Source organism: Vanessa atalanta, chromosome 6, assembly GCF_905147765.1.
Source record: "Vanessa atalanta chromosome 6, ilVanAtal1.2, whole genome shotgun sequence".
Classification (NCBI taxonomy): Eukaryota; Metazoa; Arthropoda; class Insecta; order Lepidoptera; family Nymphalidae; genus Vanessa; species Vanessa atalanta.
Window position 1 is genome coordinate 13,364,784 of NC_061876.1, and position 13,050 is coordinate 13,377,833.

Here is a 13,050-nt window from a genome sequence, read left to right on the forward strand (position 1 = left end):
GCCGAAGGACTTAAAAAAAAACCGAAAGTACTTTAAAAGTGAATTTTTGTTTGACATCATAACTTTTGTTAGTAATTACGTAATAATTAACGCCGCCGCGCCGCAGCAAAAAAAGGATTGAGCTTAAAATTACGCCGCACGATTTTGGGGAAACAAAGTGCTATATTTTTTTTTCTATGGCATTGTTGGCGGAAGAGCATATGGGCCACCTGATGGTAAGTGGTCACCACCGCCCATAGACAAAGGCGCTGTAAGAAATATTAACCATTCCTTACATCACCTATGCGCCACCAACCTTGGGAACTAAGATGTTATGTCCCTTGTGCCTGTGATTACACTGGCTCGCTCACCCTTCTAACCGGAACACAACAATACAGTGTAGTGTTATTTGGCGGTAGAATATCTGATGAGAGGGTGGTACCTACCCAGACGGGCTTGCACAAAGCCCTACATTGATTACAAGAATATAGTTATTGTGGTTTCTTTTGATCACTTTGCTAGAAGCCTCAGATTTATACATTTGATTGCGCAAAATTGTTACTATACCGAATCTCAAACTCTTAACTCAATTTGGTCTTGTTAGTCTTAGTCTTACGCGAAGGGTGTGCAGCACCCGCCTGATGTAACAAAGCACAGGCACGATGTGCCTGATACGGAAGGCGAAGGTGGTGCACATCCCGTAGCGCCGAAGACAACTTTGTTTTCCAAGTTGTATAAACAAGCTAATTGTATGGTTAGAATTACAATATTTATTTTTGCTAATATCTCAGGATCAGGGCACTTTAAGTTAGGAGTCAGATCAAGAAGACTAAATAGAGTTAGAGAGAGAGTTAGGGCTTTTTTAACCAATTTAAAAAGAAGTCTAAAGCAAGTTTCCATATTCTATGAACGGAAATGAATTGGCTAAGTGTCAATGAAGACCGCTGACTGAACAAGTTAGTAAAGTGGCTATGCGTTTCATTGGATGGCTAATTATGCTAGTTGCCTGCAACATATATACATGTTGTCTTTAAGTCAACATTACATTATTAACCTTATTTAAATTTAGATGAATCAAAGGTATTGGCTAAATGGAAGTACAACAGGCTATTCTTTACTACTTCATTTGGCTTTGGTTACAATCTGTAAACTCTTATTGTTAAATAAAATAATTAATACAATCAAATACAGGTACAAATACTAAGATAGTCAATTTTTTTTAAAATATTTATTACAGAAATACATACATTATGAAATATAATGCAATCAAGTAAATGCTAGTTGTTTTCAATTCTACTTTCTTACATTATAAGGAATGTAAATGTTTAATACATAGTTATATTACATGCAGAATAAGACTTAAAAAAATACTACAGAACATGTTTTAGTCATTTTCATAATCAATGATAAGATTCTATCAATTGTATCAAATACCGCCACACTCCACAGTCAAAACAAAATACATATTAAGGACAGATAGTAATCATAAGTTAATAAAAATTGCAAAATTATTCCTCATTAAATTTTAATGTACATTGTTTTCTCTTTCAATTGATTTGGACAGGAAATTATATTAATTAAGTTATCTTTTTCTAAATGTATTATATTCATTTTACCTTATTTCAAATAAATTGCAGATATTTTACGACAATTTTTTAAAATTCTTCTTTTTTATTTTTCTTATTAAATCCTTTTTGAAGAAGTATGTCATTACATTCAACTCTATTTAGTTTTGATAGAGCAATTCGTTCCAATTCATTATCGTTTTCACCCAGAATAATAAGTATTGGGGGAGCGCCAGTTATGAATTGAACTTCCAGGCGTTCGTAGAATGGGGCGTCTTCCATGACGAAATTTTTCACTTCAGGAAGACGATTCAAGGAACAACCTCTACATGTCTGTAATAAATATTTAGTTTAATATAAAATTTTAAGTAAATACAATATTAAGCCTAGGTATTTCAAATTATTACCTCGATTCTTGCTGATACAATATCAGAATTCTCATAGGCTAAACTCGAAGTTGCGATGCAAATTGTGAGTAATAATATTTTTATTATGTGGGACATTTTAGGATTAGTTTCAATATAGTACTAATAAGTCGATATACAAAATCGAAATGACAGTTTCAATATTTTGACTTACTTTTTACAGTCACAAGAATCCTAAATATAGATTAACGACCTATCTTACTCTGTTATCTCTAACAGAAAAAGCTATTGGTCATTGAGTAACCACTCAGTAACCACTACGTTTTATTTTGACATATTTAGTCACAGATAACTATAATGTACTGACTTATCATAAAAATAGAAATTAAATAAAAACTTTCATTGAGTGCATGTATATTTTCTTTGTTTTCTATGTATAGTTTAAAAACAGTTATTTCCCTAACTAACTAACCAACTAATTTTATATTAAAATAATGATTTTAATTTTTATTTTTTAAATGTAAATAGAATACGAAAAACGCAAAAAAAAATCATCGAACCATGTAGCACAAAGAACGATAACGAACAATTGAAATATATATATATATATATATATATAAATTGATCTTTCTCCGCCAATTTAAGACATCTACTATCTGTCGTCTAGTCTTCTAGTCTTTGTTGTCTGTAATCCTAGTGCCAAGTGGTCTGACAGCTGACTGGTTGACAGGACATGATACAATTTATAAAAGTTGTAGCAACAAAACAAACGCTATTTCCTCTGTTTTCAAGTGTTTTCTTCGATATCCCATTAGTATCGGAATTTATTTGCACCAGTATCGCCACTCCTATAAGGTATAAGGTACCATATTCCTATAAAATACTCTCTGCTACAATGTTATAATAAACAAACTTCATTAAAATACTCTTCTTGGAGAATTTTGATATTGTAACATTTGTCGTGCCAGATTTATTTAATTGTTTAAATTGGTATTAAGGACACGATCCACTTAAAAATTCGATTGATAAATATTTAAATACTTTCATAGCCTTACTTTTCTGTTCATACGAATTAACACTGAAATTGCATTAGTCATTCCTCCCAATGTCAATTCTCTGCAATCCAATATTATAAATGATCTTTTTCGCCCATGGACACTGGCGCTACAATCTTAGTTGATCTAAAATCCCCTGTATATATAAATTCAAATCAAGTGTAACCAGTGAATTAGTATTGGTGGTTTTCAACAAGAAGCTGCTGCAAAAGGTCACTGGTGGTGAATATCTGACTTATTATGGTAAAAGGCATTGTTGTTCTGCTTCAAACTGAGTTAACTATAGTGCAATCTGCAAATAATGTTGATTTTATGATTATGATATATGAATATTTTATTTGAAACCCGGCATAGAGAAGATTGTAGTTAAAATTACATTATTATGTTCACAATGAGTATGACATTGATTTGCACACCTTCAAACATTCTTCTGTTGTCAGTTGACTGATATAGAATTAAATCTATTTCTACTGTATATTTACTATAAGCAACAAAATGTATTTGTTTGCAAACAATTATAATAATTGTAATATATATTTGTGTAAAACATGAAATTGTATTATTAATTTATCTTAAAACTTACCACTCATATAACCTATTGGAAAGCAGCAATACTTTATATTTTTGTGTTTCGGTTTGAAGGGTGAGTGAACAAGTGGAACTACAGGCACGAGGGACATAATAACTAAGTTTACAATGTTGGTGGCACATTATTGATGTAAGGGATGATTTAAATTTCTTATAGCACCAAAGTGTATGGGTGGTTGTGAACGGTTTGCTTACCTATTTCATAAAAAAAAACAATGTATCTTGTAGTATGTAGTTTTATTGTTCTGTCCATTGTTGTTTGAGTAACTTATCTTATCTCAAAGTTATCAATGACAGAAACTGTGTAGAAGACACAGTAGTAACAAAGTAGTTATATTTTCATATTTATATTCAATAAAAATTGTATTAACTCTTAATAAAATTTCAATAGTTAGAGAGATATTAGGAGAAGTGATGTTTATCAATTAATGTCAGCCAAGCTGGGTAAAGATTTAAGTAAATTAAGAGAGTATGGAAAATAGATTGCAAATGACTTGTTAGGTTTTTGTATTGATAGATACAATATTTGAGAAACCATTACAACCAATTAATTTTAAAGTTTCAAGCACTTAGTTTGATATTACTCTGGATAAATTAATTTTCACACCCAAACACACAAATCATTATTTTAAAAATAGTTAAACAAAAGAAAAAAGTGTTTTAAAATAACAACAAGACTTCGTTTTTCTTCCTTCTCTATTGCCTTCCCCCAAAGAAAAAGACGTGGACTTACAAATATGAGTTGCACCAAATATATTCCCATTGAATAATCAATTAGGATTTTCTGATTCACAACTCTTCTTTCTTAGACTATTTTCCTTATATTTTATAAATAATTACTTTATAGGACAGCAGTATCCCGTGAGGCAGCAACAGTGCCAAAACGCTCACATAATTATTTTGCATTGTAACTGCAACGAGAGCAACCACTGTTAGATGCATTATCAGTCTCCACTGTGAAAATATTTCACTTATTATTAGTACTTAAGCAGAAATATTTAAAATGCAAGACGAGGATCGCAAGGCAATACAAAACAATTTTATATCTCTCGTGGAACAAACAGATCTGGATGTAATGGTCTCATCCCTGTACGAAAAAGGAGTTTTCTCTGAGCGGATGATTGAACCATATAAGGTAAAAAATGTATAACATAGTTTTATTGTCAATTGTTTGGAAACTTTACTTACTTCTAACAATATTAATTAAAATTTTATTTAATAGATGTAATTGAAACAATTGTAATCTTAACATAACCTAACATGGTTATATTAGGTAATCTTAAGATTAGAATTCTATCCATTATTATATAACCAAAAATATGTATGAAATTTTTTATTTGTTTTTTTTTTTTCAGGATGTAAGCAAAGATGCTAAGTATCGTAAGCGCCAGTTGTATTTGGATGTTACACGACGCGGACCCCAGGCTTTTGGTCATTTGTTAGACGCACTTTCAGAAAACGGGTATTGGGACATAGTGCGGGACCTCGACCCCAACAGCTCTCTGCATGCACGTCGACAAAGAAACCCCGTGCCGAGCACAAGTGAATATACCATAATAAACAAACTTGAAACTTTAAATATTAAATAACTGCCTCAGGAAATTACTAAAATATAAACATATCAATAATAATTAATAAATGAGTATTCAACAATGTTTCTTAATGTTTGTATAAATTTTATCAGCCCTCACTTATACGGGATTATGTGAACACCATGTACTGTTCCTGACATTCTGAGAGACCTATTTATATGTGATAATCGATAATGCGTTTTATTCTGAACAATTGTAGTCACGGCGAAAAGAAAATTATTCCTAGTAGAACTTAATGTTCCGCAGATAAAACTTATATCAAATGCATATACATGTGTACCACCTATGTTTTTTTTCTGTTTCTAGGTGTCGGCTCGAATGAAAAGAATTTCGTCAGCTTGTGCACCGAGAAACTAAAGACCAAGAATGCAACCGACGTCAATAAAAGTGGGTAACGGAACAAGTGCGTTTCTTTAAAATGATCGTCTGTGCAGTGGCGGACTAAGAGGGGGGAGGAAGGGTTGGCTCGTCCCGGGCCTCCACTCTTGGGGTCCCCAAATGAATCCGCGTTCCTCTGATCAAATTCTTAACAAGACTTTAAAAATGTGCTTAGTTCTTACATAATTTCATTAAGATCAAAACACTACTCTCTTCAGCCATCTAGACTTTTTACGCGGTACTAATATTCTTATCATTCTTTTAACTTCGCTGAATACGTCCAACCCCAGGAATCCCTGTATCAAAAAGGGCAAATAATTCACTCTTGTACGCGTACATTTAAATCCACTAAATAACGTCGAAAAATAAACAATGGCCTTTAAATGTAAAAAAAAATAATGAATTTTAAATGTAAAATTCATTCATTTTCATCACGTTCATATTTAATAGCTTATTAGTGTGTACTGATATTTTCGTGAACAGGTAAGACCTTTTTAAAAATAAACATTTTACACACAAATGTTAACTTAGCAAAAAGCTTGCAAAAATACATTTTTTTAAAGCTGGGGTGCCTCATTCAGCTTTGCCGCCCCGGGCCCCTGACGGGTTTAGTCCGCCACTGCGTCTGGGTGCGAGCCCATGTGCCGGTGTGAGTGTGTACGTGCGTGTGTCCGCAGACCCCGCGCCGCCCGCGCCCCGCGCCCCCGCTGCCCCCGCGCGCTTGCCGGACCCCACCACCATACCTCACTTCCATGTTGTCAAATCTACTACGTTTTTTGAAGATAATGACAGTGGTATGCCTAACATTTTGATCATATAAATACTTTAACGTCACAAGTCTTTAATCAAGGTCAAATTAATAGATTTAAGTTAACTTAAAGTTGTTAAAAGTTAATAAGTTTTTCACGACTTAAATAGGTTAATAAGTCTATATTCAGCATCTGTTGTGACAATACGTAATCAGTTAATAACTAAAAGGCATCATATGATGAAGTAAGTAATTATAAAAATGTTATCTGCTATATACCATACTATTATATTTTTACATATAAATACATAACGTGAAAGTCGTGTCCGCAGACATCCCGCTGTACCGCACGCGTGGGCGTCGGCGCGGGTTCCTCGTGGTGTTCAGCTACGTGGAGTTCAACAACCTGGAGCCTTACCGGAACGGCGTCGACGTCGACTGCAAGAACCTGAAGTACCTCTTCGACGAGATCGGCTTCAAGGTCATCTCCTACCAGGACCTCACTAAATCGGTAGCTATTCATTATAGTATCCCTCCAGGCTCTAGCATATCAGAGAATGCCTTAGGGCATTCTCTGATGCTAGTTGCTTAGGCAAGTACGCGGTGAACGTTGCCGAGTTCGTATTCGTTGATTTCTCTATGTATTAAAACATTATAGAGAATATTTTGACTTAGAATTTATGAATCAATTAGTATTCCTAGCTTCTTTCATATTAAAATACTTATAGCATACTCTTTTATATTGTGCAATCATGAAACTTGAGTTGATCGTTTTCGTCCTCGTCCAAAGCATCCAATACAAAGTTTCCGTTTTTCAAGACGATCTTTCGTATAACACAAAGTGCTCTACTTTATTTGATCCTTAAACATACGTTCCGCTCTGTGATATATTTATATAGGTCATGATATATTTAGCGTAATGTTACCCGATATGTATGTATGTTATCGATGAGCTTGTCGTTTGCAGCAAACCCTGGAGACGCTGAAGGGTCTGAAGGAGGTGGTGGGGGGGGCGGAGTGCGTTTTCATCGTGGTGTCGTCGCACGGGTACGAGCGTCCGCGCAGCTCCGACAACGACATCCGCTGCAAGGACGGTGGCCTCATCGCCATTAGGGACATCATAGACTACTTCAACAACAAGAACTTCCCCGCTCTACAGGGAGTGCCCAAGGTGTTCATCTTCCAGCTGTGTCGGTGAGCATTTATTATCTCTAGTGGTCGCTCATTGGTCAAGATTCGACCGTCATGAATTGCTTACAAAATATAACATGAGTTGATTTAATGACGCGAAAACGAAGGTTCAGCTGGATCATTATTACAATAAAAAAATGTAAAAGCGTAGTTTTCTAAAAAAACCTACAATATTTTTACTGTACGTTTATTTAAAAAAAAAAAAAAGTCGGTTAAATAAAGTTTGTGTCGGCAGCGGAAACAACGAGGAGTCCGTGTGGCGCCCGGGCGCCGTGACGGACGGCGCCAGTCGCGGCGCCAGTCGCGGCGCCCCGCCGGCGCCCGCGCCGCCGCTGCTGGCGCCGCCCGACGCGCCCGCGCCGCGCGACCGCGTGTACTCCGACATACTCATCGCGCACTCCACGGTGCCGGGTACGTACGCGGCAGGGCGGGGCGGAGGGCGCCATGCGTGGGGCTGACGGTGTCGCGGTGCAGGTAACGTGGCGTACCGCGACAACGCGGCGGGCTCGTGGTACATCCAGGCGCTGTGCGAGGTGTTCGCGGCGCGCGCGCACGACTGCCACGTCGAGAAGCTGTTCACGCTGGTGGACAAGCGCCTGCACGCCGCCTTCCTCGTGCAGACCTCGTCGGTCGACCGCTGGGGCTTCAACTGCCGGCTCTACCTGCACCCCGGCCTCTACGAGTCGCAGTGACCTCGGGAATCCCTGCCGGTGCGTGGATATTTAATGATTAACTCACTTGCCCGTAGCGAAGGGCCCCTTTGAACATCATATCTATTTTAAATGATTGACTAATACTTACTTTTCTCTCTTAATCGTAATTTAAATAAATTTACTAGATCTCTTAAAATTAGTCAATTTTTAAGAAAGTTTGTTCCACCTACGTGCATTTATGGTATTTATGTTTCAATTTACAAAATATAAATTGTGTTAACTTATTCTAATTATTATTTAATTAAAGTACACGCAATCATAACAAGTAAGGGCAACATCAATAAGGATCTACGCTCCAGCTCAATTTTTTCTATTATTGATAGAAATTAGAAACCATACGAATGAACATGTAGGACGACAAGTTATTGGGTGTGTTAGTTCGAAGAATCTTAGTAGCCCGGAGTCTGTAAGTTGGACAGAAAGCTCGTAAAATTGTTGGTTCCTGAACCCTGAAACCCTTCCGATTGTGTCGGATTGGTCGACCCATCGGATTATTTGAGTGAGGGAATAGAGAAACCCATAAATATATAGGATTCCTTATTTTATAACACAATTAGTTTGCGTTACTTACTTTATTTAATAAAAAATATTTATAAAGGTTTTTATTTAGTTAATAACATAAGCCTCCTTACAGATGTGCAGCCTACAAACTATAAATAATGTAAATACTGATTTACTGCCATCCCTAAGTGAGTACCGCCGCCTGAAGTGTGCACTGCGGGCGACGCGGACAGAAAGGGGGGAGGGGGTTAACTGTGCTCTCCTATATGCTGCAAAATTTCGTTGCTCAAAAAGCTCGCTCAAGTTGATCACTAGCATACTATGTAGTACTATGAAGTGTCATTCGAAAGCTTTAATTTTTTATCAATTTGAATTTTTGGTGTCTTTAATGATTGTAATTATATGTATGATTAATAGAATCGACAGATAATGGATTTATAACAATGGAAATGAAAACAATTATCTTTGGTATAGAACTGGTTCATTTAATTTGTAAGGACTAAAAGCGGCAACCAGATCAGTGCAGCCATTTTTTTTTTGGTAGAACCTACATTCCATACTTTTTGGCGTAATTTTTGTATGTAACTTGTAATATGACTTATTTTTTAAACTTGAACATTGTATAAATATTGAAACGTTTTAAAGACATATTCTCACTGAACTTTTTAATTTAACTGTACGAAATACGTAAGTTGACAACAAAACAAGGAGTACTGTCCAGTTCTTGTTCGTTATCAACACTATGAATATATCGAACTGATGTGACTGTATAATAATGTGTACTCTTTGAGTGTATTTTGAATATATATTTTTTAACTATTTATAAAACATAGGATAATAAAAAGTGATACCATTTTAAAGTGATGTTTCTTTAATAACTTTACATCAATTATACATCGAATACAAAAATATATACAGTATTTTTTTTTGTTCTTTTTTGTTACATCAATAGATCAGTTGTAAGGTTTCACATACTAAGTTCCAAATGTAAAAACTATGTCTCGTTTTGTAATTTTTAACTAAATTCTAGTTAATGTTCTAGGAAGGTGTATAACATTAATGACTGAATACCTCGTAACTGTAGGTGATGTAACAACATTGCTTTTTTTATTGAGCTTTTTAATAAATAACATTTTTATTTGGAAATATCGCCGCATCGTCGCTGATATGAAACACTCCTTCGTATTGTATAAAACTTATCGATCGGACATGGAAGCTACGAATACACTCAGCTTACTCAGATTGAGCCATTGGCTAACACACCGCGCCTCGCTGATCTTACCGTCGGTATTGCATCGACCTGAACTTGTATAAGATTTATCGTAGTCCATTTCTTTTTTCAAAAAATCGACAAATTGGTTTATCTTTTCCAACCATCTCTGCATAGGGTTAATTAATGAGCTCTGGTAGAGCCAATTTAGCACGGACGTCTTCGACCACCATGTTTCGAAAGATTTCCAGTCGTAAGCTACGACACCATCGTACCATGTCTTTTTAGGGGAGCTCTCTTTCTGGTACTTATACCACTCATCGCAGCATCGGAGACTATATGCCGTCGTCGATTCGTCTGGAAGGCCGTAAGTATGTAGATCGACAGTGGCGTTGGAGAGTCGCGATTCAAGATCCGATCGATAGCTGTGATCGAGATTCGCGTCGAGGGCCACCGACGAGCCTCTAGCGGCCAGGGTCTGCATCGCTGGCAACCACGTGTGCGATATGACGAGGGTTGACGTGACGAGGGTGAGCAGACTGCTGACGTAGCTCAGCGTGACGCCTAGGCAGGCGGTCGACACGCTCTGCGCCAACTCGCTCAGCAGCGACGTACTGCACGCCACCGCCAGGTCAGAGTATGTGAAGAAACCGCGAAGCTGAGCCTGTCGAAGTGCCACCTGCCGCTCTAGCCACAGTAGACCATCCTCGAATGATTTCTCGCTTACAAACACATTCCAATCCTGAAATTATTGTTGCTTTAACACCAATGAAGATTAGGTTCATGTTGGGAAATAAATGAAAATGAGGACATAGATACTCACAATAGCATTAAGGAATTCCACTTCGAGCTTTTTGAGCTGGTCCAGCTCGAGGCCACCCGACACCGCCCACTCGGAACATATAACTTCGTCGTCTTCGCCGTCGTCTTGCAGAAACTTATTGCTCACCATCTGCGACGACAAACGAACATTAACTGTAAAGGAACGTTCGTCGGATACGACAAGACTCGCCAAATATCGTAATTTATCACCAAGGAGACGAGAAAGAGATCAGCGGGTGCAGCGGCAGAGAGGTAGTCGGGGTTGCAGCGTTTGAGACGCTCGAGGTAGAGTATGGCGAGCACGAGCGCGCAGGGCGACACGCAGGCCGAGCGCGCGATGTCGGCCGCCGCGTCCGCGTGCAGGCGGCGCAGCGAGCGCCCGCGCTGCGGCACCGACCACAGCTCGCACGATATCTCTGCAAATGGCATTGGGTTTTGAAAAGTCGGATACCAAATTAAAGTTTGTCTCTCATATGACATAAACACTACATACCAGTAACAGGCAGGCTCAGACAGGGCAAAGTAGGTAGTTGTCCATAGTATAGCGTTTTTGATATCCTCTTTAGAAATTCCTTGTGGTCTCCCATAGACTGAAAAATTTATTATAAAGAATATAAATAAGTTCTGATATGTTATATAATCTATTTTGTAAATTTATTAACCCTTAATCGGGCAGAACTAAAAATCTGTTTTTAATGGCTTACAAATATATTCTTGGGTCATGTTGGATATCAGTGTATATAAAATCATATATAAATTATTGAAACTGAAAATAATGAAATGTATTTATCTAAGATTATTTTTGTGTAAAAAATACAACCTAAAAAGTTGCCATTACAAAAACATTTGGGCAATTACGGGTTAAATAAGATTTTGCTTTTCAAGTTTATCTATGTATATAGGTCTTTCTTAGACCCAAATGTAGCTTGGTGATGTAAAGCTTAACTATAAAAAAGATGAGCTATAGATTCGAGTCTCTGCAGTTTAATCTCATTATTAAGAATGTACAGCATCTTTGCTATTTCAGATTCCGGAAAGGGAAGAATGCTATTCCAGAATGAATTTTGTGGGATTTACATAGTTAAGACAATCAACATGTTCAGTCATTTTGTAAATCACATCTTCTACTATGTTGCAATCTGTACAGGAAATCTATTAAATATGAGTCATAGAAGTTTTAATGCAAAAATATAGCTATGAATTATTTTGAAGATGACAATTTAAAGCTTTGTATGATTTAGAAATAAAATGAAATTGATTCGGTTTCAAATTTACTATTGCCTAATGCATGAAGTAGGTTATTTTTAGGTACTGCTAGTCTTAAGCACCATTGAATAATTTTAGATAAATCTTCACGAAATAACGATATCATACAAATGCATATTAAGCTGCATGATGTTAAATAGTATGCAATATGGATATTATTTCGCTATTCTATAAAACTAATAGCATGTGAGTAATACGATAATGTTATCGTAATACGTCATCCAACCTGTTGACAAAAACACCGAGTGTTCTTAAGTTATTATGTTAAAACACGCATTTATAATTTAAATCAGCGAATAACTTTAAGGAAGCAATTCCAACATAACGTTATCATCGATATCGCAAAATTAAAATATGTTGATTTTGTTTTTGTGTATGATTCGGCTACGTCGTGTTTGACCTCCTTTTTACCTTTATTTTGGCTCTTGATCCCTCCTTTCTCCTCTTTGATACATTTGACATGGTGGTTTATGCTGTTTTCTCTTTTGTGATGTACGAAAACATCTATTTTTTGTTATGGATAATTTATAAAATACCTAAGAATGAAAATAAAATAATTCTTAGGTACCTATAGGCTGACCACAACCACAAATCAAAATGTTTGCTCGAAATTTTGACAGATGACATTTAAGTCACAATATAATAGTATAATCATAAATAATTACCTATAAAGAATAGTAATTAATTAGGAAGGTATATATAAATAAATAGTTATAGTGCAAGTTTTAACTAGACCAATGGTTGTTCAAGTATGCAACACTTGTATTTTTTTTTTTTTATTGGGGGCAAACGAGCAGGAGGCTCACCTGATGGAAAGTGATTACCACCGCCCATGGACATCTGCAACACCAGGGGGGTTACAGGTGCGTTGCCGGCTTTTAAGAAATAAGTACGCTCTTTTCTTGAAGGTTCCCAAGTCTTATCGGTTCGGAAAAACCGCCGGCGAAAGCTGGTTCCACAGAGTGGTTGTGCGAGGCAGAAAATGTCTTAAAAATCGCGCTGTTGTGGATTTTCGGACATCTAGGTGGTGCAGGTGATATTTGGAATTTTGAGATTTCCGAAGGTGAAATTCATCAG

At 36.6% G+C, this 13,050-nt stretch overlaps 3 protein-coding genes across 5 annotated transcripts; 1 reads left to right on the plus strand and 2 right to left on the minus strand.

Moving 5' to 3' along the window:
- Nucleotides 1-1,227: 1,227 nt before the first annotated feature.
- Nucleotides 1,228-2,209, minus strand: LOC125064470 (selenoprotein M-like). The gene is made up of 2 exons (XM_047671523.1): nucleotides 1,952-2,209; nucleotides 1,228-1,877 (listed from the first exon to the last, which is right to left on the minus strand). The coding sequence occupies exons 1-2, from the start codon at nucleotides 2,045-2,047 to the stop codon at nucleotides 1,635-1,637; spliced, it is 339 nt and encodes a 112-aa protein (XP_047527479.1). The 5' UTR covers nucleotides 2,048-2,209; the 3' UTR covers nucleotides 1,228-1,634.
- A 409-nt stretch (nucleotides 2,210-2,618) lies between these two features.
- LOC125064468 (caspase-14-like) lies at nucleotides 2,619-9,457 on the plus strand. Of its 3 annotated transcripts, XM_047671520.1 has the most exons (10): nucleotides 2,619-2,764; nucleotides 4,400-4,687; nucleotides 4,908-5,094; nucleotides 5,451-5,531; nucleotides 6,200-6,316; nucleotides 6,603-6,781; nucleotides 7,238-7,464; nucleotides 7,697-7,872; nucleotides 7,936-8,171; nucleotides 8,809-9,457. In XM_047671520.1, the coding sequence occupies exons 2-9, from the start codon at nucleotides 4,556-4,558 to the stop codon at nucleotides 8,151-8,153; spliced, it is 1,317 nt and encodes a 438-aa protein (XP_047527476.1). In that variant the 5' UTR covers nucleotides 2,619-2,764; nucleotides 4,400-4,555; the 3' UTR covers nucleotides 8,154-8,171; nucleotides 8,809-9,457. The 3 variants fall into 3 exon arrangements, with proteins under 3 accessions (XP_047527476.1, XP_047527475.1, XP_047527477.1); XM_047671519.1 differs by lacking the exon at nucleotides 8,809-9,457 and having other exon boundaries at nucleotides 7,936-8,173; XM_047671521.1 differs by lacking the exons at nucleotides 2,619-2,764; nucleotides 4,400-4,687; nucleotides 8,809-9,457 and having other exon boundaries at nucleotides 4,956-5,094; nucleotides 5,451-5,547; nucleotides 7,936-8,173.
- Nucleotides 9,458-9,586: 129 nt separating this feature from the next.
- LOC125064469 (protein CNPPD1) lies at nucleotides 9,587-12,578 on the minus strand. Its single transcript, XM_047671522.1, has 5 exons — nucleotides 12,385-12,578; nucleotides 11,201-11,297; nucleotides 10,918-11,123; nucleotides 10,709-10,837; nucleotides 9,587-10,627 (listed from the first exon to the last, which is right to left on the minus strand). Exons 1-5 carry the CDS (start codon nucleotides 12,433-12,435, stop codon nucleotides 9,872-9,874), a joined length of 1,239 nt encoding a protein of 412 aa, XP_047527478.1. The 5' UTR covers nucleotides 12,436-12,578; the 3' UTR covers nucleotides 9,587-9,871.
- Between the last annotated feature and the right edge of the window lie 472 nt (nucleotides 12,579-13,050).